Source organism: Aulonocara sp. 'chitande type north' Nkhata Bay, linkage group LG1 (assembly GCF_057382095.1).
Source record: "Aulonocara sp. 'chitande type north' Nkhata Bay isolate Kocher_YH1m ecotype deep benthic linkage group LG1, A_spYH_male_GT1.1, whole genome shotgun sequence".
In the NCBI taxonomy this organism is placed as follows: domain Eukaryota; kingdom Metazoa; phylum Chordata; class Actinopteri; order Cichliformes; family Cichlidae; genus Aulonocara; species Aulonocara sp. 'chitande type north' Nkhata Bay.
Window position 1 is genome coordinate 13753513 of NC_141344.1, and position 23663 is coordinate 13777175.

At 39.4% G+C, this 23663-nt stretch overlaps 1 protein-coding gene across 2 annotated transcripts in view; it reads right to left on the reverse strand.

Annotated features, from left to right (window-relative positions):
* The window catches only part of mdga1 (MAM domain containing glycosylphosphatidylinositol anchor 1), a 194631-nt gene that overhangs the window by 74205 nt on the left and 96763 nt on the right, over positions 1 to 23663 (reverse strand). For both annotated transcript variants that reach the window (XM_086278667.1, XM_086278585.1), the window contains exons 5-6: positions 9671 to 9867; positions 7337 to 7469 (exon numbers count right to left, since the gene is read on the reverse strand). In XM_086278667.1, the coding sequence (XP_086134793.1) occupies positions 7337 to 7469; positions 9671 to 9867 (330 nt within the window). The remainder of the gene's footprint in view (positions 1 to 7336; positions 7470 to 9670; positions 9868 to 23663) is intronic.

Sequence of the window (23663 nt, forward strand, 5' to 3'; positions counted from 1 at the left end):
TCCCTTTGTGTATAGAAGAAGAGTTTCAGTTTTTCCATTTCATTTCAATTCAGTGTTATTTGAATGGTGCCAAATCACAAGAACACACACACACATACTTGCAGGTGCCACTATTACAGAATATTTCAGATCAGATTAAAAAAATTTTGTATGACAGAAGTTATTCACTTCGAATGAACTTGGTTAAACAAATTGGCCTGCCCTCTTTCTTTTTGTTTAATATAGACATAAAACGATGAGAAGATATGAAGAGAAAATTACTTTAAAACTTTTAAAATAGGGAGCAGGAGGTTATAAAGAGATTAGTTGATTTATGGGTTTTGACACATATATTCTCTCATGCATGTTTTCCCAATTTTTAAACATGCAGTGTATTACTAATACTAGAGTATTTTTCACTCATGGTGAAGACCATCTAAGTTACTCAATGCCACACATCCGGTTCATGTTCCATTACCCCCTAAACCCTTGTACGCTACCACTTTAAATAACATGACAAGCTTACAGAGTATGCCCCCATGTTCTTCTTTATGAGAGGCAAGGGAAGAGGATTTGGTCTCTGATGACGGTTACTAGAGGGCAGAAGCCAGTACTAAAATCCCAGGGTAGGATTATAATATAAAAATCAATCATTCCCCTTGTCCCAGTGCGGTGAATCAGCAGTAATCGTGTGACCTAGTTGGATGTATCTAATCTAAGCGGTGAGTGGTACACAAGGACAAACAAGGGGCTCAGTGAGGAAAAGCAAAATATGCTCATTAAACGAATATTACAGAAGATTAAAAAGCAACTCGCTGACTGCTTTTGTCTTTTACAATCTCTCTATTTCCATCTTTGTGTCCATCTGTTTATACCTCTCCCTCCCTTTGCCCCCTGTGTATTTCTCTGTTCTTTGTGTCATTTTCTTTGTTTCTGCATCTGTCACTTTATTTATTTCAGTTTTATACTTCTATTCATTTTTGGAAATCTGAGTCTACAGATGTAATTTTCTGAGAGAATGTTTACACCCGTGAAAGGAAATGTTTGTTTTCTTTTGAGATCAAGTCTAATTTTTATTCTTGTTTTTGTTTAAAGTATCAAAATATGTGCTATAAAATTTGAGACCTGAAATTTGCTTTTGTTTTTCCGTTACTACATGTTTTCATAGCGTGCCTTTAGGTAGTATTAGTGATTTAGATGATTTAGGAGCATCTTAAGTAGGGATGGGTACCGGTATCGTTCTGACATAAACGGTAGTAACCAGACCGAAAAGCAGCGCACATTTCGGTGCTTTATTTCCCTGAGATGTCATACACTTTGGATTCCAGCCAATCATTTTACCTTTGCAAGCGTAGTAGGCGGGCCCAGGTACCTATGTTCTTTTAGAGCAGAGCTACAGATTAAAAATGCCCAAGGCGAAGCGGTCAAACATCTGGCTGTACTTCACAGCAAAATATGCAAACTCAGCAGCCTGCAACAAGTGCTTTAAGGTGATACTGTGATAGTGTCAAAGGAGGTAACACCTCAAATCTGAAGAAACACCTGGCAACGTATAGCATTTTGTTAAAAGCCGAGAAATGTGCCGTATTTGATAGCTTGCTGCGAGACCTCACACCGAGCACATCTACTGCGGGTGTGGTGCCTGTTATCGGACCCGGAGCAACATCCCCCAAAAACACGAAGAGGAGAGTCCTGGCCCCTAGCCCTGCCAGTGTAGCAGAAATGATGAAGGATGATGACGGCAGCAGCAGCCGTTCTTCTCTGCGTGAGTAGCTTAATGTTGTTCGTGTGTAATTTACGTTGAGTAGGCTAACCACGTTATTACATTAACGCATGTAAGGTGAACTAGCAAACACCATCATAGCTACATGCGGCTGTCTTCTTGTTTGATGGCAGATACTCCCTTCACCCTGGCCAAAAAGGCTAAAATGACCAAAGAAAAAGAGGGAAACAGCTAAACTGAGAGGTTTTTGGACAAAGTTTGTGTTTTTTTTCCATTGATTAAGCACTGCTTCCCAGAGGTGTGGACTCGAGTCACATGACTTGGACTCGAGTCAGACTCGAGTCATTAATTTTATGACTTTAGACTTGACTTGAAAAAATGTTCTAAGACTTGTGACTTGACTTGGACTTTTACACCAATGACTTGGGACTTGAATTGGACTTGAACCGGTTTACTTGAAAAGACTTGATATTTTACCCCAAATATAAAATTTAACATGCATATTATATAGAGATTGAAAATGTGACGTCATTCACGGGTAGAACCGCAAAGGATTCTGGGAACTCGTGGCAAGCGGTACTAGCGCACGCAGGCTTTCAATTAAAATCAGTTATACAGCGATAAAAAGAAACACAAAAATGTCAAGAAGCTGTTGTATTATTAACTGCAATAGCCGGTCGCATGACAGCCACGGGAAGCCGACGGGTAAAGAGATCGGTTGTTATCGGATTACGTCGTTGAAGAGAAATTGTTCGAGCCATGTTTCCGAAGTAACAAAGACGCGACTGGATTGCAGCCATTCAAAGATCAAATATAACGTCCCAGAACCCTCCAGCTCACAGGTTAGTCTGCTCCAAGCATTTACACAAAGGTCAGTGTTTTTTAGTAGTTAATACGTCATTTTTATAACATAATTAGTGATATAGGTTACAAGCAAGTCTGGCGCTGAACAGAAATTGTCGCGCTATGCTCCTTTATTTATTGTGCATAAATAGTGAATTGTCCTGACACAATATTGCGTTTCGCTTCTGTTATTATGGTACATTGACAAAAACATATACTTTTATTCACAGGATAAAACAGGTTTTTTGTATCACTAATTGTCCAGTACGATTACAGCATACAATATTGTTGTCACTGCTACATTTCTGTGATGCTACCAGAAATTATTTCCACTACTAATTAATTACCGTTGAGCTCAAAGGTCCTATTAATAAACGGTTAAGGAATGTGTATTTATGACGACAATTTGTGAGACTGGTAAACTTATGATACGTACGATGGTCTTTCGTTCTACACGGTGCATTTCAAGGTCCTGTACCCATCCGTCGGTAAACTGTACCTGGGCTTGTTGCAGTGACCTGAAGTTACTAAACTTCATGAGTGTATGCACTCACTCCAAGAACCGTATGATTATAAATATGCATATAAATATGCTACGATGAGATAGCTGACTTCATCTAACTAGCAAATGTTGTCCAGGCTACGTTGGTGATACAGTTTTTTTTAATGTGTATGATATTTTTGTCATGCGATTTTAAAGCTGGTCCTACAACCGCATCCAAGAATAACATGCAGCTTATCTCAGAACTGTCGGTGAAAATTATTCCAGGAGCTAAGTTTAATTGAGCTGCATTTTATAGAGGTGCAATTTCACAATTTGTGTATATTTTCTAAGTTCACTATTTTGTCATGTGTTGAGAAAAACACAGATTTTAAAATTACATGGTCTAATATTTACATTTAGCATAACTGCAACATTATTTTTTCGTGTTTTTTTTTTTTAAAGACTCGAAAGGACTTGAAATTCAAAGTTTCAGACTTGTGACTTGACTCGGACTTTTACACCAGTGACTTGAGACTCGACTCTGACTTGCCTGACATTACTTGAGACTTGACTTGAGACTTGAGGATAAAGACTTGAGACTTACTTGAGACTTGCAAAACAATGACTTGGTCCCACCTCTGCTGCTTCCAGCCAAGAGTGATACCATAAATCCCCTATAGCTGCAGAAAAGGCTAACATTGTTATCCTTTTACAAAAAAACAGCTGAACATGAGAGGTTTTTGGACAAAGTTGGTGTTTTTTTCCATTGATTAAGCACCGGTTCGAGCACCATTTAAGCACCGGCACCGTTTCAAAAGTACCGGTTTGGTACTGGTATCGGATAAAACCTAAACGATACCCATCCCTAATCTTAAGTGTGTTTATGTGAGTATTTCAATATGGTGCAGTCTAAGTCTAAGGTATATAAACTTGTTAATGCAGTTAATCTGGAGTTGTTTTAGGAAATGCAATTCTCTCTATTCTTTATTTTAACAGTTCATCTCATTAGATATCTGTGCTCTGTTAGGGCAGGTTAGGAAGTGAAGAAAAGTGCACACTCAGACATAATCACACTTCATCCCTCTCCCCTTAACCACATTTCTTTCCTCTTTCTTTTGTAACCACAGACATGTGCATACAAAGAAACGCATACACACACTAAGCGGTGTGTGCTTTCGATCAGTCTGTGAGGCTGTGAGGTCCAGACAGATTGGCTGCTTTGGCAAGCTTCTGAGCCCTGATGCCAGGGCCAGGCAGGCGTTTATTGCTGTGTTTGCTGTGTGTGTCTTTGTATGTGTGTTGAGTGCGCTGTGGGAATACAATTGATCTTAGCCACAGGATCCCAAGAGGGGAGCAGAAGAAGGCTGGGGCAATGGTCGTGAAGAACCCCTATCTCACACAGCGGGAGCATGAAGACCTGTTTGTTTTCCTTCCCTACTTGTTGATTTTAACACTGGTAAATTGTTCGTGTTTGGTTGCCATGTCCTTTTGGCCATTGTCTATTAAAAGTGTGTTTTCTATATTCTTAAAAGAAAACATTGTGTTATAAGTGTTGTCTGCTCTAATTAATTGGGTGTCTCTGAGCTACAGCTGATTTCCCTAATACTGAATTATTAGTATTAATTATTAACTATTAGTTTTTCTGAAATATTTCAGTAAGCTGTGTCCATCTGTTTTATTTTTAATTCAGTTAGTTTTTTGGTTGTTTCGTCCTCGTGTCTCTTTTTCTTTCCTTTTTTTTTTAACAACAGAGGTGCCAAATTCTGTTTATTTTCTTCCTAACTTTGTCACAGTTTCTTCTCTTTGACTTCTTGTATCTTTCCCACCTTTAGCACACTTTAGAAGACTCCTGGGGAACTTTTATCTCAAAAGAGGCCTTATTTTTCACTGGATAACATCTTCAGTTCAAAACCTGTAAATATATTTTAAAAGTGTCACAAAACCTTGTGCTCATCATAAAAAAATATACTCTATAGTGTTGCTGATATATACTGTATACTGTTATTGCCAGTGAAAAGTAGCACAGTCTCGCAGGAAAGTGTGAAATAGCTGATCTATTGTAGAAATTTATAATTTTTAATAATAAAGGCTGTAAACTTGCAAGATGCCTATTTCTGGGGGGCAAATAACAGTGGTGGGAACATAGCAAAATGGAAAATGAAGTTAATGTGATCTACACTGGGAAAGGTAATTATGTCCTTTTGCATATTTTACATATTTTCCATTTGTCTGCACGGCTTCCTTCCAAGTACTCTGTTTTCCTTCCACAGTCCAAAGACATGCAGTGGCCATAAGTGAGAACGTGAGTGTGAATGGTTGTATACCTCTGTGTTAGCCCTGTGACAGACTGGTCACCAGTACAGGGCGTATCTCACCTATTGCCCTATGAGTAAGTAGAAGCAGAAGATGGAAGTAAGTAGAGGTGGATGGATGGATGGATTTCAAAGTGCAGGACAACTTTTCACCAGGACTCAAATTAAAAAGTGTCCTGCAATACTGTAGTGTTTAATAGCTATATATATTCATACATTACACTTATACTTGTAAAAATTTGCACTACAAATAAAACAATTTTTACAATCACTGTATGTGCTTTTGAGAAAAACACTGCATTCCAGTCTTTGGTTGCATATATGACCCTCTGATGTGTTTACTAGCAGTATGACATACTTGACATACTGCAGTACTAAACAGTATCTCGAGGGAATATTGATCTTTTGGAGTTTTAAACTCCTGTTTAGCTTTTAAGGCTCCATGTTTATTCAACAGCCTGCTTTCAACTAAAATTGCAATTCACTAATTAAAATGAATTAAATAAAATTAGCGTAAACTAATGAGAGTAAACGCTCAGTGAGAGAAAGACAGAACCTTGTAGAGTTTTAAAACACTCATGTTTTATTAAATCTCACAAGGACCCTCTTGTCAAATAAATTAAATCTAATTACTGAAAGGAAATAAATATAACTGAATAATGGCCTTCAAAAAAAAAGAATTCAAACACTTAATTGTCAAGCAATCTAGGCTAGCCGACATTTAGAAAGTTAAGTTAGAAGAGGAGGAAGAGGAGAAAATAAACACAATAGGAAAAAAAATCATTTAAAAAATACAGCTCAGACAGGCATGGCCCTCTCCCTTGTGGAATACCATACTGACAGTAACAAACCTGACAGGGTTGTCAATGGCAACAATGTTGTTGTAAGTAACAGAGTTGCCGGGCGATGGCGTGGAGATGGACAGAGCGGTGCAAAGTGAATTGGAGATAACAGGGAGTGTGACAACTGAATTACAGCTGACGGCCCTGAGATGAGCTCTCAGCAACCGTACAACAAGACAGATAGACAATATCCTACACTGGGAGGCAGGCAGGAAGATAGAACGAGACCGTATTTCAGTGGAAAGTCAAAAGCAAGAGGGGAAAAAAAACTCACTATGAGAAAAGAAGACAGAGGGAGAGATCATACAGGAAGTGAGAAAACAAGAGGAAGAAAAAAGGAATCCTATTTCCTGAACAAGTAAAGATAGGAGACACTTTAACAATGAGAGAAAGACAGAACTAGAGATTCCTGCACAATCACAGAGCAAACATGATCAGAATAGTCAGATAAGATGGAATTATTAGAGGATTTCTGTACATCGACAGAAATAAAACATCTTGGCTTTGTAAAGTTGTAAACAGTTGTGGTCAGAAATGTATATACATTCATCATGGATATAATTATCTTGGTAATTCTGGGTTTTTTGATAAAGATTTCTTTAAACAGTCCTTTTTCCAAGGTGGAATGACTGTACCACATACATCTTTACTGAATGTGAAGAACAAGAATTATGTGCACAAGTCTGAAATTATTTGAGATTTTCTCTAATCCACACAGGGTCACACAAGTATACATATAGGCTCAAATGTATAAATGCACTTAAATCTCTTAATAAGCGGTGCTAATGGTTCTACACTTTCTTTTGACTTGACTAGTCCATGGCTTTTTCATTTCTCATGATCATGATTGATCAAAACAGTCAGGCTTTTTTTTCCCAACTAAATTCCCAACACAAAAAATGTACTTATTGGATTTGCCACTACATAGGAAATACAAAATACTGGAAATAAATACAGTTCTCATGTTTTTTGTTTTGTTCTTCTTAAAGCCCAAACACATATTTTGGGTTTAAACTGTAAAAGTTTATTGGTCATTTTCTTTTACCCCGTCCCAAATTTGTGGTTTTTCACAATTCCCGGGTGTTCTAGGAATGTATCACCCGCAAATTCTGTGAACTGTAATGATAATGAAACACAAATTTAAAAAACTTACTTGTAGCATTTGTCAGCCTGAAGGTGACGGACTTGTCTTTGATGTTACACACATTGCGGACTGACACCTGACAGGTATAATCAGCAAAGTCCTTGGGTCTGAGATTCTTCAGCTTCAGCACCTTGGTCTCACCCTGAATATGAGAAACAGGACATCATACAACATCATGTTGGATTATTGTGCTGTAAAAAGAATCATCTGAGAATTAATCACATTAACATTAATATAAACATAATAAACAAAAATCATATTTTCATCGTAATCCATAAACCTGAAAACCCAGAGCGTTTATTTCAGTCTCTTTTAAACTGGGCTGTAATCTTGTGCAAAAGTCTTTAATATGCTGAACCGGGTTAAATACAAACTGAGAGAAGCTCAAATATTAACATAGATACATGCACACACGCATCCTGCCCTTGTATATTGCACGCTCTGGTTATCAAGTGAAGCATTTCAAATATTCATTCATTGTCATTTGATTGGTAAATTCCAAATATCTTTCACATGCAACCATCGGGAAAATGAAACTGATCTGGTTCAAAAATAAAAACTAAATCTGTTCATCTTCTCTCTATTTCTGAAAGCATGCTACTTGCAATCTCAGCAGTGTGCTCGCTTCTTCTCATGTAGATGTACAGACACTGACTTGGACACACAAAAGCAGTCACACATCTCTTAACATCACTGATGATTTTCAGATCAAGGCTTTGAGTCTGATACAGTAGGCAGTGTCTTAGGCAGCCCTGAGAAGAGCTTTGCTGGCTGGTTAATTGAACTCCAGGGGCTCTGCTTTGTTGCTGACTGGTGCTTTGATAAGTGAAGAAAATGGGAACAGTTGTACTAACTGAACAATTGTGTGCTCAGCCTGGGGATGAAGCTTGGGGACTGTTTATTTGGCAGTTTTTTCAGCTGGATATTGCTGGGTAAATGAACAAGTAACTGACTGTTCAACTTGATGGCCAGTTCATTTTAACCTAATTAAAAGCGTGCTTGTCTTAACGCTGATAGAAAGGAAGAAAAACAATCTCATAATGCTACTATAAACAACAATGTAAAAATGTAATACATAATTATTCATGTGTTTGCTAAGGCATTCCAGTGTACCTACCATGTTCTAGGCTTCCTGACATAGTATATTTCTAGAGTTTTTGGGATTTGTTTGCATAGAGTGATTAATGAAAATTTTAGTCATTAAAAAGGGCCACGTTATTAAAGTTAATTGAACCTATTATGCCTGGCCCATGGTAATTTTTTGTTGTTTTACTTGGATTTAGTAGCTTATAGTATTTTCACAGTAATTACTTCAGTAATGTTTATGCAAAATAGGTATATCCGACTACCACAGAGAAACCACAGCAACACATAGTGCAGCTGATAATGTGTATTATCAGCTGCAACTGTCTAGTTTAATCAAGTCAATATTAGTTGCATGAAATAGTGAAAGAGAGTAATAAGAGATATATTGTTTTGAAAGTTTGAAACTAAATCTGCTTCAAATTATGAAGTTATGTTTCAGTTATGAATGAATGTCTCACATAAAACATTGAATATGGAGGATGCATATTTCCTAAAAGTAAGTTAGACCTTCAATGGGTGAAGAGTCCAGTACTAGCATCCACAACATATTATGTATTTAAATATATATATATTAAAATGTCTTTTTGTGATATAACCTGTAACTGCACAAAATAATATGACATAAAATTGTAGTTAGCCTTAGTTGTAATCTATGTAGAGGTAATACAGAGCATTAAAGGGCTTTTCCCACTTTGGAGTGTCACACTGACTTAAAAAGTAAGCGTAGTGTCACACACTGAATAATGTAATCAAAACAATGTTGCAGGTTACGATGAAATTATTGCTATCATAAAAATAAATCCATCTAAATGACATATCTTGCTAACTGTCTGATACATACAGCTCCACAGGTCACTGATAATACACATGGAATCAAATCATGTTAAAAATAGCCATACAGATTGATTGCAAGTCCTTTAACGCCAAGTAAAACATGCACAGTTTCAGCAAATCCAAAGCTTATCAGTCTTGCCGTGGAGAATTATTGGATAATTGCTCTTCAGGGGAGAGGTTTAAGAAAGAAACAGTTCAATTCCTATGACAACCTTACATCAACGCTAATTCCACAACACTGTCTAAGTAAACATTGAATGTGAGACATATTCAATTAATAATCACGAGAGAATGAAATACGTTCAGCTGGGTGAGGCTTTGTCTTGATGGCAGAAAAGAACAGGGTTGAAATGGGAAGGTAAGGGCAGAAAGCAGGGAGCGACTCCACACCTGGCAGAGCGTTTGTGAGCTGTACATGTGTACCTGAGTGTAAAGAGGCTCATAAATGTCCACTCCATTGTCTTTGCTCTGCTCGATGAGCATATCCCCACGTTTCCAGATGAAGCGTGCGGGAGGGTTGGAGTTGACGGTGCAGCGCAGGAATACTGTCTTCTCTTGGTAGTAACTGCCGCGCACGTCGCTGATGGTCTGGTGTACTGTCAGAACTGGTATATCAAGATCTGCAAAATAGACGGTGAAGAAAACAATAAAACTATGAAGACTTTGATAATGCTGCAGGGAGAAAATTGCACAATTAAGCTCCTACTCCATCACACAGGGAAATAAATAACCACAAAATACTGTTTTATAAAATCACAATCTCTTCACAGCCTTTGCAGTTAAAAAGGCTTTTCATGGCTTTGAGGCTTTTTTTTTCAGGGGAAAACACTGGCAATAATTTGTAGCAGGGATGAGATCTGATATATGGAATAATACTTGTAAATAAAGCAAACAGTTCTAGTTTGTTGCCCACCCACACTGACCAAAGCTGTCCAAACAGTCACCTATTTATTTTACTTTCTAAGGAGCACAAATGTCCAAAGATTTCTGTGTTTACCATTTCCATCTCTTGCTGTGACTCTCGCACACTGCGCCTTCATATTTCTTTTCTGTCATTTTTTTAATCCCCCTTTCCCCCCCACTTGCTTCATTTTTCCTGGGCATTTCCTTCATGGAAGTGTCGTCTCCCTTTTCCTCCAGTGGATAGGATTTCAGCTGCTGTCACGAGCACAGAGGCTGCTCTCCCCTGGTTTCTGCCATCTCTACAAAACTCACTGCCACTTTCACTCCACATCACCATCCCTTCCTTTCTATCCTCTCCTCCTCGCTCTCTGCTTCTATCTCTTACAGGGCAGAGTGGTGTGTGTGTGTGTGTGCATGTGTGTGCGTGCGTGTGTAATTCTGATTCTTTGCAGCCTAATTGGACTGTTGCAGCCTTCAAACATTATAGAAACAATTTCTGCCAACACCAAAGGTTCCTCTCTTTGCTCCCCACTCCATTTTACTTCTCCCCTTCCTGCTCACCACCTTTTTCTTTCTCTTTGCACCTCCTGCCCTTCACCTCCTGTCTATTGTGTCAACTCATCTCACCTACAGCACACTTAAGTTGCAAGCTATGGAAAAATGTGAGCTGCGAATGTAACGACTATGTTGCTTGACATCACTGGATGTGAACACAGCAGGGCTCATGCGATGCTGTAAGGAGGGAAGCATTTGTATTTTTGGCTGGAGACATTTGAGAGAAACAATGTGTAGCTAAGCATGGTTGATTTGTGATTTTGTTGTTGAAAAGGGCACCGTTGTCACATGAGGGCTGTGCTTCACACACACAGCCATATGCACATGCATGCACTCACACACATCTAGAACTATATCAAAGTGTGCACTGCCTGAACATAGCATCAGAGCACTTTTGTAGTTTGAAGGTTAGAGCTCAGAGGCAGACTGAGACAAACTCACAGAGGCAACTTAAGCGCATTGAAGTGGCTACAAATAAAGCAGACATTGCATGAGAAACAACTCCTTTTTAAAATAAAAGGGTCACGGGAATGTTTACTAAATCATAGGACCTTGCTTTACAGTGTGCAGTAACCTTTTTGAATACCTTGGGAAATAAAAGTGAGTCAGGATCTGTACAACACTTAAACCGCATGCGAACAGTTGTGACTACAGTTGTTTTATCAAATCATCTTCAAAATAATTTAACAAAACAAACACAAACACAAAAAAAAATGCAGTCGCTTGAGTATTCCACTGGAAACGTGCAACTTAATTAAATAAATTCTTATCAAAACAATGTCTTGAAACACTGAATGAAGAAAATATTATGCTTCTATGCTATAAAATTATTTCCCAAGTTATCTCCATTCGTCCATCATTTCCCTAACCATTTATCCAAATTAATGTGTTTGGAGAAGGGGTTGAGTACTAGCCATAATAGATACACTCTCATAGCCAGAACCTATGGTCAATCTGGAATCACCAATTACCTGCCAGTTGAGTCTTGTGGGAGGGCCACTTGACAATTCATGCATGCAAATCTTTTTTCTGGATTATATCTTTACTGCAGTGGATCTACAAAGTATGCACTGGCTGTAATATAGTCCTGCTTTGTTGTACATTTTTATGACATGATTGTATTGCACATTTTATTATCTACACTTTTTTTCATCCAACTTTTACACAATCTGAGCTGACTAAGCTGCTTACTTTAATACAGTACACTTGTTTTGTACAGCATTTGTTTGTTTTAGTTGGGTTTTTTTAGTGAAGTAGTTCTAAGCTTTGTGAAGTGCTCACCTGATTCTATGGTTTTCCACTCTTAATGGATATTGTGATTTATGAAGCCACAGCTTGAGACAAAATAAGGCCCAGCAAGAAACTAGACAATGAGTTGTACCAGTATTTCTAGAAGCCTCTGCCAGGAAAAGGCCTTCAAACCTGAGAAGCTATCAATGATATCTGCCTCCTGGTTCTGCCATGTGCGCATGTGTGTGTGAAAGAGATTTGGAAACGGAGCTAGCACCTTTGTATACTTGAATTTGTGAATAGGTGCATGTGAATGTGTGCATTTATCTGTCCAGGACTGGCAAAGGATTTCTGTATATTTTTCACAGATCATTTGCAGCGCAAGGGGAACCCTAGCTGACTAATGCCCCAGTAGTATGTGTGGTGTGTGCTTGTGTGTCTGCCAGAGAGTCAGTGCAATGTGTGATTTGTTGGCATTCTGCATATTTCCCCTTTGAATGAGAAGGTGGAAAGCCTGCCACAAAGAGAAGATTATACAAAGAGAGTATAAACAAATGTAAATAGTCGATGTGGTGGTCCACACTGTGTGGTCATGCATTCTGATTCTATATTACACATATTGCCCAAGAGATACTTTTTTTCCCTGGGTTAATATATTCTGGCATGGCCTTACATTATGTTTGCGTCGTGAAAATATGGATAATTCAAACTATCATCAACATAACCTGACGTAAGAAATGGTGCAAGAACTCAAAACTAATGTTAAAAGAAGCATTTCTTGAACAAAAAGTGTTCATTTTGTTTATATTTGGAAACAATGACAATGCTTCTTTGATTTTTTTTCTGAAAAACAGTTGCACTGTTAAAGCTTTTGCAATGCAAAACCAGAGGGGAACTCTAACTTTGCTCAGTATGGGCCTTTAAGTAAATAGAGACAGGGTGAAACTGCAAGTGCACAGAAATACAATATGAAACTTTAATGAAGTTTCTGATTTCCCCAAAGTCCTGCCTTTGCACACAGTTTAGATCAATTGCACTGTGTGGCTTTTGTTAGCCACAGCTTTTAATGCACATCTCTGCTCTGGGGGTCTGGCATTGTTTTCTGCTTAGACACCACACAGTGGTGCTGACTCAAAGACACCTTTAGCTCTCTCTTAGAGTGGCCCTTAGCTTGGATAGATGCCTGCGAATAGAGATTTTTTTTCCCCAAAAACACTATGTGAGATTGCATTTTATAATTACAGTGCTGAAAAACAAATGTGCAGTAATGGAGTCCACATTAGCTGCCTTTAACTATAGTTTCTTTCATAAATCTAGACAGTAGTAACAGGTACCAGCTAAAAGCTATGATATCTAGGAAAGATCACACTTTCCTTGTTCCATTTCATCATCTGTCTTGTTAAGTCTTTAATTTTTTTTTTAATCTGGTCGTGGCTCAGGAGTTGGCAGTTCGTCTTGTAACGACAGACAGTCTCGGTCGTTGTGTCCTTGGGCAAGACACTTCACCCGTTGCCTACTGGTGGTGGTCAGAGGGCTCGGTGGCGCCAGTGTCCAGCAGCCTCGCCTATGTCAGTGTGCCCCAGGGTGGCTGTAGCTACCTACAGCTGCCCTGGACTGAGTGTGTAAAGCGCTTTGGGGTCCTTTAGGACCAGTAAAGCGTTGTACAAATACAGGCCATTTACCATTTAAGGTAGCAAGGTGGTGTGGTGGTTACCATTGTTGCCTCACAGCAAGAAGGTCCTGAGTTTGACACAGTTTGTATGTTGTTTCCAGGTACTCTGGCTTTCTCCCACAACTCAGTCATGCAATTGGTGTTAGGTTAACTGGTGATTTTAAATTGCCCATAGATGCTTGTAAGTGTGAATGGTTGTCTGTCTCTCTGTGTTAGCCCTGTGTAAGACTGGTGACCTGTTCAAGGTGTACCCCGCCTCTCAAGCTACAGTAGCTGGGATAGACTGCAGCCCCCCTGCAACCCTGTTAAGGATAAACAGAAGAAAATGAATAGATTTTTGTCGAGTAACACAGCACATAATTCATGTATAAATTTTAGTTACACATGAATTCTGAAAATAAGAAAAAAGTCAGACCTTTATGACATAGTCTTAATCTCACTTACAAGTTAATTGAGAAAGGGTTATTCAGCGATGTTTTAAAACTTCAGATCAAGCAAGCAGATTCAGTTATTCCAGCTGAAATTTCTTTATTATTGAGAAATAAGAAACTGCTGTTTTTTGTTCTGAAGTCTCAACCCGAAATTTTATCTAATATTATTAAAGAGATATACCCAATTTAAACCCACTAAGATAGTGATACTGAAAGTATCACTGAAAGTCCTCTGCTAGGTACTTACTCCAGCAGGAGGATGCTCTGGACTCCAAATCCTCTTAGATTTCCAATAACATGTCCTGTACTCTACTGAAAGTATACTGAAAGTATCACTGAAAGACATGTAATTTTAAAAATGTCCTTTTAAGCTTACTGTTAAGGTTACCATGAATTATATCTATAAAGTCTGATTTACACATCTATTCCAGTCTCATTTGCAAGGATCTAAGCTACTGGCAAATAACACTTAATAAATGCATTTAAGCTGCTAACACAGTTAACAAAGACATAACAAGAGGAAAATGTAAATTTACAGCATCACAGACATGTGCAGCATGCATCTTTCATAGATTAAAAATGTGGTTGCATGCCATCATTTCACTAAAATAACCAGAGTAACCATTAAAATGAAGGAAGCAGAGATTTACTAATCCATCCTGGCGGTCAGAGTTGACAGAGTGTGTTTTTGTAACAAGCTGACCTCTGCTAGGTACTTACTCCTGCAGGAGGATGCTCTGGACTCCAAATCCTCTTTGATTTCCAATAACATGTCCGGTACTCTAATAGCTCTCTAGGAGTAGATGGCCATTAGAGAAGATGACAGGCTCAATTGAATGTGAGTGTACAATAGTGTACAATAGAGTCTGTGTGTGTGAGTGATTGGGTAAGTAGTGGATTTAGTACCCCCTAATACATGTAACAATTTTTCCCCCAAAAAAGTTTGAACACATTGTTAAAAATGGAATTAAACAGAATATAAATTTTTTAAAACCCATATTTATTATTAAATTATTGCAAAATTTTGAGTTTCTATTTTAAAAGCTTATTTCAGTCCACAGCAATACAATAAGTCATCATCAAACCAGGTAAGGGATTAAAAAATAATAATACTTGAGCTGTTTTTTTGTCAAGCTCACATTTGCATACATCTGTAGGTATTTACAAGGTCTGAAAACACACTCTTTTATACCATTGACCACACACAAACACTAATGGAAGCTCATAGCAGCACACACAGCAGGAAAAGTCTGCGCATACAGAGAGGCACAAACAGAGGCAGACTTGCCGTTTGATCCAGCTTCACATCTCGTCAATTATTCAGCATTCTGCTCATAGACATTGCCTTAAAGATGGCATAAAACATGCACGAGGCCCACATTTGGAAATAACGAGAGCATTGCCTGTATTTAAAATGCAATGTTTGAAAGTAAAGGTTGATTTATTCTGATTTTCCGTGCTAAATTTGTTTAGTTTAGTTTTTAGTGTAACAATATAAATCACTTTTTTTCTTTTAACACACAAATTATGCCTTCATGCATGCTCAATCATCCAGATAAGGATATCCCAAAAAGTTGATTCTGTTCATCTGGAAGTATGAACATCCTACGTATCCAGAAAGATAAAAAGCATTGGCAGTCAAGTAATGAGAGTAAACTAATTTAAACACACAGACCATTTAGTTAGGCGCTTGCTTTACACATGCACAAAGAACACATCATGTCAATACACAATACATGTCAGCGTAAAACTACTGTTAAACCACGATTACAATAAATGCAAAAAAGATTGCAACCTCTGCAGCAACTTGTGTACATGTTCTGCTATTAGGTTTAATAGCAAGGCACAGGAGTGTGGTTAGGAAGAACAACACTATGAGTCTTCTCCCAAACTACCACTCTTGAATTTGCTGAAAATGGTGCATTTTCGTTGAGGCAGCGCGTTATGTGCGAGCCTTAATTATGCTTTTGTCAGCAAAGAGCCTGGGAAAATGTATTAAACATTCATGATGGTGTGACTCTATTCTTTTAGGCCATAAAAAGACTAATTTGGGCACAGTTATTTACCGTGAGTGCGACAGTGTAACTGCACAGCGGTAGTGACAGCAAAGAGGGTGTTAAAGGATGCAAAAGCACAGTTCATTCACTTAGCCTCTGGGTTAAAATAACACACAATCTTTCACACGCAGGAACACAAGAAAAGTTGCATAGGCTCACACAATGTTATGCAATAGTATGTACACACACACACACACACACACACACACACACACACAGAGTGATACGTCTACATATACAAGTACGCAATAACCAACCCCAATACACACAATTTCCTCAGGGTCACAATAACACATGAATCTTAGAAGAAAGTCCTTCTATGTCCCCCGTAAATGGCTTCTGAAGATATCTATGGGGAGCAGGATGGATAAAGGATGCCCTTTGTACTCAGCCGCATCCATCCATCTTGCAAGTATATATACTTAGACAATTTCCTCTCAACCATGCAGACACATCCATAGCATATTGTTGGGGATGGCCAGATGGCAGATGCTTTTTGCATATTTAATTAGCTTTGTTGCGTGTATAGAACAGTGGACCATGGCAATAATATGTATAGAGAAAATATATAGAGATACACCTTGTAATATAGGCGGCTGCTGGTCTTAAAGTTATTAAAGTGCTTGTGCTTTATTGTGTTGTGTCTCAAGGTGAACACTGGACTCAGGGGCAATATGCACAATCTCTTTATTAAAACAACTCTGGACAACTTCTGTTGATCTTGTCCAGATACTAAAGCGGCATTCTGGAAAAACTTTACTGGTTCCTGGTTAATAGAGGGCAGCGAATACATAAACGGATAAGAACAAAAAGACTCCATAGAACGGTGTACATTTTAGGACATCGTCAGGTCTCAGGAAAAGAGTCGTCAGGTATCAGGAAAAAAGTTGTCAGGTCTCAGACAAAAAAATGTCAGGTCTGTTCTCAGGAAAACAGTTGTCAGGTCTCAGGAAAAAAATGTCAGGTCTCAGTTCTCAGGAAAAAAGTCATCAGGTCTCAGAACACGAGCTATCAGACAGAGAGAAAATCTTCCTGCAGGTGGCGCTGTTGTCATGTGCCAGCCAAATTGATTTCCAAATACGTCATCAACGTGTGACAGTGGAAGAACGTAAGGTCATTGAACTCACCGGAATTCTACCACAGTTCATGCTAGTAACAACACAACGGCTGTGTCCCAATTAAAAGACCTATTATGTCACCGCGACGCGACGACGCCTGTCCCAATTCGAAGTGTACTCCAAATGCGTACTCCAAATGCGCCGTCGATTTCCCCAAATATCAAGCGTGGTCCGGTGCACGCTTCATGGTCCCATATATTCCACAATTCATAGCGCAGCGGTGAATGTGGATAATTTTGCCGAGAAATACGGCAGACGGCAGAAGCGGGGCGGCCAAAGAGTAAACTTTCAAAAGTAAGTACTGAATATTATGTCACTTATTTACGTGCAAATGTTTAATAACGAAGAACATTGAAACATTACTGTTGGCCACATGTCAGCAAAGTTACAAATATTAGCGATGTTTGCACTAACTTGGTTTTAAAGCCTTTACTGTAAAATATACGCAGTTCAATAGTTGTCCTTAATCTGACAGATAATGTGATGCTTTTATGCATAATTAAAGTCAGTCATATATCCACAAACACAACAAGCTGAAAGTCAGTGAATGCTGCTCGGTTTGCAGTCCTGAATATCACGGCACAAGCAGGATTCACTGCACTGTTAATGTTAGCTATGTTATATTACTGCCTCTGTTCGGTGTTGTCGAGCCAAATTGACTTTAACGCGTATTTGAACGAGCTGACGGTTCACTCGTTAAGCTGAAAGAAAGATGCTTTAATCACAGGAGTCACACATGTGTCCACTGTACCATCTGGGAACTCTTCTTGTTTAGCACTCGTAATAACACAAACACTAAATCCTCCTGTTTGTAGCAGTGTATACACCTGAGACTGTCACCTGTCTGTCTGTCCTGCACTCTCTCTCTTTTTCTTTCTCTCTGATTGTGTAATAAAAGTATGAACACGTATTTATAAGTTACACTTGTGTTTGAATCCTGCAGCTTATCACACATTTGATTTCCATGTGTGACAACTAGAAGTGTCCAGAGTGAGGACAGACTGAAGGACCCACTGCTGCATATATATATATATATATATATATATATATATATATATATATATATATATATACATAGAGGACAGTTACAAGTACTTGGGGATCCCACAGGCGATCCCACAGGCGAATGGGAACCATGAAGAGGCCGCTAGAAAAGCTGCAACCACCAAGTACCTGCAGAGGGTCAGGCAAGTCCTGAGGAGTCAGCTGAATGGTAAGAACAAGATCCGGGCCATCAACACGTACGCCCTGCCCGTGATCAGGTATCCTGCTGGGGTAATAGGCTGGCCAAAGGAGGAGATAGAAGCCACTGACATAAAGACAAGAAAGCTCCTTACCATGCATGGAGGGTTTCACCCCAAATCCAGCACCCTGAGGCTGTACGCTAAGCGGAAGGAAGAGGGCCGGGGACTGGTGAGTGTCAGCACCACAGTCCAGGATGAGACAACGAACATCCAAGAATACATTGGGAAGATGGCCCCAACTGACCAAGTGCTCAGTGAATACCTCAGGCAGCAGAAACCCAAGAAAGAGGAGGGAGACGAGGAACCATCATGGAAGGACAGGCCCCTGCACGGTATGTACCACCGGCAGATAGAGGAGGTGGCTGATATCCAGAAAGCTGGACTGAAAGACAGCACAGAGGCACTAATCATGGCAGCACAAGAACAAGCTCTGAGCACAAGATCCATAGAGGCTGGGGTCTATCACACCAGGCAAGACCCCAGGTGCAGGCTGTGTAAAGATGCCCCAGAGACAATCCAGCACATAACAGCAGGGTGCAAGATGCTAGCAGGCAAGGCATACATGGAACGCCATAACCAAGTGGCCGGCATAGTGTACAGGAACATCAGTGCCGAGTATAACCTGGAAGTCCCGAGGTCAAAATGGGAGATGCCCCCAAGGGTGGTGGAGAATGACCGAGCTAAGATCCTGTGGGACTTCCAGATACAGACGGACAAAATGGTGGTGGCTAACCAACCGGACATAGTGGTGGTAGACAAACAGAAGAAGACGGCCGTAGTGATCGATGTAGCGGTTCCGAATGACAGCAATATCAGGAAGAAGGAACACGAGAAGCTGGAGAAATACCAAGGGCTCAGAGAAGAGCTCGAGAGGATGTGGAGGGTGAAGGTAACGGTGGTCCCCGTGGTAATCGGAGCACTAGGTGCGGTGACTCCCAAGCTAGGCGAGTGGCTCCAGCAGATCCCGGGAACAACATCGGAGATCTCTGTCCAGAAGAGCGCAGTCCTTCCTGGGAACAGCTAAGATACTGCGCAGGACCCTCAAGCTCCCAGGCCTCTGGTAGAGGACCCGAGCTTGAAGGATAAACCGCCCGCAGGGGCGTGCTGGGTGTTTTTTTTTTTTATACATTTATATACTCCAAGTGTGCGGTCTCTTAATTGGGACACAGCCAACGTAAGTTTAACTTGCTCTCCCTTTTGTCCATACTTTTGCCACAGTTGTGTTATATTAAGTTGTGGTTAGGTTGTGAAAGTTACATAACGCATATCAGAGAAGGAAAGCTAATTTTGTACGATAAACTAAGTCAGCACTATTTTTGTCTGGCTAATTCAGACTTCAACCCTAGAAGTTTTAAAACTCTTCTCAGATGCCTCTCACTGTTAAAACACAACACAGATTTACATTATTAAAGATATTAAAGACAAAGTGCATCTTTTGTCATTTTAGAGATTTGTCATGGAAACTGTATCTCATAAAACACATGCTTTTGAAATGCAGACTTACCTTATTTTATGCCTATATGAATTCAGTACACAGCTGATTTCCCTTTGTTTTAAGCCTTTCTTGAACAATGTTATTATCATTGTATCTTGAAAGGTTAAGTGTGACAACAACAGTCTAATTGATCACCCACCTCTTACACTGACCATAAGTAACTAACCGGTAAATTATTAAACCTTTTTAGGTGGTAATTACACTAAAAGCAGCATCTATTCAGTTTACACAAAGGAAATATTATGTGTAGCAAAAAAATACACTTCTTTGATATTCAATTCAATTCAATTTTATTTATATAGCGCCAAATCACAACAACAGTCGCCTCAAGGCGCTTTATATTGTAAGGTAGAACCTACAATAATACATACAGAGGTGTATGTATGAAAGAGGTGAACAGTAGTTACTAAATAAGTTGTACTTTTCTCATTTATTTTTAATGCTCGATAAAAAATAGTATTTTTGGAAGAGTCATAGAAACCAGCCAAAGTCGGATACTCCTTTCATCTTCAATGCAATATGTCATGACATATTGCAGCAAATCTATAAACAACAACAACAAAAAAAAACATATCGAGATCACAAAATATCTTGACAGTAGCAACAGAAAAAAGAGAAATAAAGAAAAACAGCGACAGAAAGGATGCAGGCTCCTCGTAAGCTTTCAGCTTGTCCATTCGCTGAAACGTATATAAAACAATTACAAACCAGTTTAAATTTAGATAATGTTTCAACACCACTGTCGCTAGCTAGAATGAATTAGACAGACAAAAATAGTGCTGACTTAGTTTATCGTACAAAATTAGCTTTCCTTCTCTGATATGCGTTTTGTAACTTTCACAACCTAACCGCAACTTAATATAACACAACTGTGGCAAAAGTATGGACAAAAAGGAGAGCAAGTTAAACTTAAGTTGTGTCGTTAGGAGCATGAACTGTGGTAGAATTCCGGTGAGGTCAATGACCTTACGTTCTTCCACTGTCACAAGTTGATGACGTATTTGGAAATCAATTCGGCTGGCACATGACAACAGCACCACCTGCAGGAAGATTTTCTCTCTGTCTGATAGCTCGTGTTCTGAGACCTGACGACTTTTTTCCAGAGAACTGATACCTGACATTTTTTTCTGAGACCTGACAACTTTTTTCCTGATACCTGTCGATGTCCTAAAATGTACACCGTACTCAAGATAACACTAGGTGTGAAAATACAGTCCGATCAGCAGTCACTGAGAAGGTGGGAATGCTTTTGTAACTTACCCCACTTTGGACAAACAATATGGAACATGAGAAGATTTAAACACACACAACAACACTACACCCTCACACATGCAGCTGTTCACCTCATGGACAATATAAGTTTGAATAAAGCAACTCTAGCAATCTCATTAGATTAAAGTTCATTCACTCCCGTGGATTACAAAAGTGAAGCTGCTGTGTTCACGTCTTCATTTGCATGATGTATTTGTTATTATCATTTTTATCAGAAGCAAAACTTTACAAAGCAGCTGATGAAGGACACTTGGCTGGTTTGATCAGACAGGAAGCAGATCATTTTTTTGTGTGTGTCTATCAAGTGACCGCATGGCCAGCTTCTCTTTCACTGAATTCAGTTCAATTCAATTCAATTTTTTTTATATAGCACCAAATCACAACAGCGTTTGCCTCAAGGCACCTCAATGCTTTATATTATAAGGTAAAGACCCTACAAAAATAGAAAGGAAATCTCAATAAATGGCCCCCTTTGAGCAAGCACTTGGCGGAAGTGGGAAGGAAATACTCATCCATCTGCTGCAACTACGTGGCTTTGGGGCTGGACAAAACCATAAATTTAAAAAACTTTCTACTACACTCATCTGGTTTTTAGTTGATTAAGCATATCAATAAGCAAGTAAAAATAGTTTTAAAAAGTTTGTCAGGAGTGTGTATAACTTTACTAAGAGGAAAAACTCCATCACGGAGGCTCCGCTAAACCAAAATACTGCATTTCACACCACCCACAGTCCTCCAAGTATTATTTCAAAAATTGCCCAGAGCAAAACATAGAGGCTATTAGGCAATGCTTTAGCACAGAATAACCCCACCCGCCTGTTGGTAAGATGGTTATTGCCTACTATCCAGACTGATTTGTGCAGTTCTCCCCACCAACAGCACCGCCTGCACTCAGAAAGTGCTGAGTTAGCCCACTCTTAACAAAATTTACCACCCTGAGTTTGTGGTAGTGCACCTAGATACCCATTTCAGATTTTTCCGGGTGTTATTTTCTGGTTTATTTGGTGGTTTCTTTACATTATTTATCTCTTAGTGTCTCTTCTGGGGTTTTTGCCCTTCCCTACTTTTTATATAGAGACAGGGAGTATTTCCCCAGGCTGGAACACCTGCAAAGGTTTTACAGAATAGCTCTGAACTGATTTTAGGTTAGGATTGACTGAGATTATTGGCTTTATAATGTCCTGCTTCTTTTTGCCACAAGATTTATTCTGTACTCACACATGTGTATGTATATATTTATTTATTTATTAGGGGTGCAACGATACACAAAATTCACGGTTCGGTTCGATACTTTGGTGTCACGGTTCGATATTTTTTTGATACAAAAAAATGTTCATGCCTATTAAACATATTAGGTCCCCATAAGGAGAATCATGTGCTAACGGCTGTCTAAATGACTCGGGTAAAGTTTGTAACATGCGTGCTTGTTGTTTTTGTCTGCTTCCACTTGTCTTTGCACTAGGATGATGTCGGAGTAAATGTGCAGTCATATTCGTTGGGTTCCCACTAGTGCTGTCAGCGTTAATCTCGTTTAAATTTTGGTAGCCCGACTGAAAAAATCGCTAGCTTCGGGACGTCGGGCTAGCGATATTGCAAGCCCTGTATCTGATTGAGGAATCACTCATCTTTGGAAAAGAGAGTTTATTACAGAGAAATGGCTCTTTCAGAAATAATAACTATACTATCTGCTTCTTCTGGGCTATATTCTCAGCAGCATAAGGAGAATCATGTGCTAACAGCTGTCTAAATGACTCGGCTAAAGTTAGTAGCATGCTTGCTTTTTTTTGTCTGCTTCCACTTGTCTTTGCACTAGGATGATGTCGGCGTAAATGTGCAGTCATATTCGTTGTGTTCCCACTAGTGCATTCAGGTTAATCTCGTTGAAATGACCTTAACGCCACAACACGGCAAATCTCCGTTAACGAGCTACCGCCGATCGCTCCGTGCATGGGGCTAGACGGCCAACACGTTAACGAGCTAACTGCGCTAACACGCTAGCTCCCACCCATGTAATTGAGCATTGCATGGCACATCCAACATACTGTTTTACTTTAGTCCATGACTCGCTTACCTTCAGGGTCATACGTCACATGAAAACCAAAATAATTCCAAACGCCAGATCTGAATGAGGTTCAATTTGCCTGTTGCAAGGAGAGCTTAACTTCTGTCTCGCTAGCTTGCCCTGCGCTCTTCCTTCTGACTATGCTGTCTGTGTTGAGCGCTCAGTGGATCTGCGCTGGACAGTGCAGCCTAGGCGGAGTAGTCGAACACAGATTCACTGAGCGCTCAACACAGACAGCATCGTCAGAAGGAAAATTGATAAAATAAATTACAAATGTTGTATTGTTCGATACATATGTGTACCGAACCGCAAGCACTGTATCGAACGGTTCAATATCGATACGAATATCGTTGCACCCCTAATATATATATATTAGG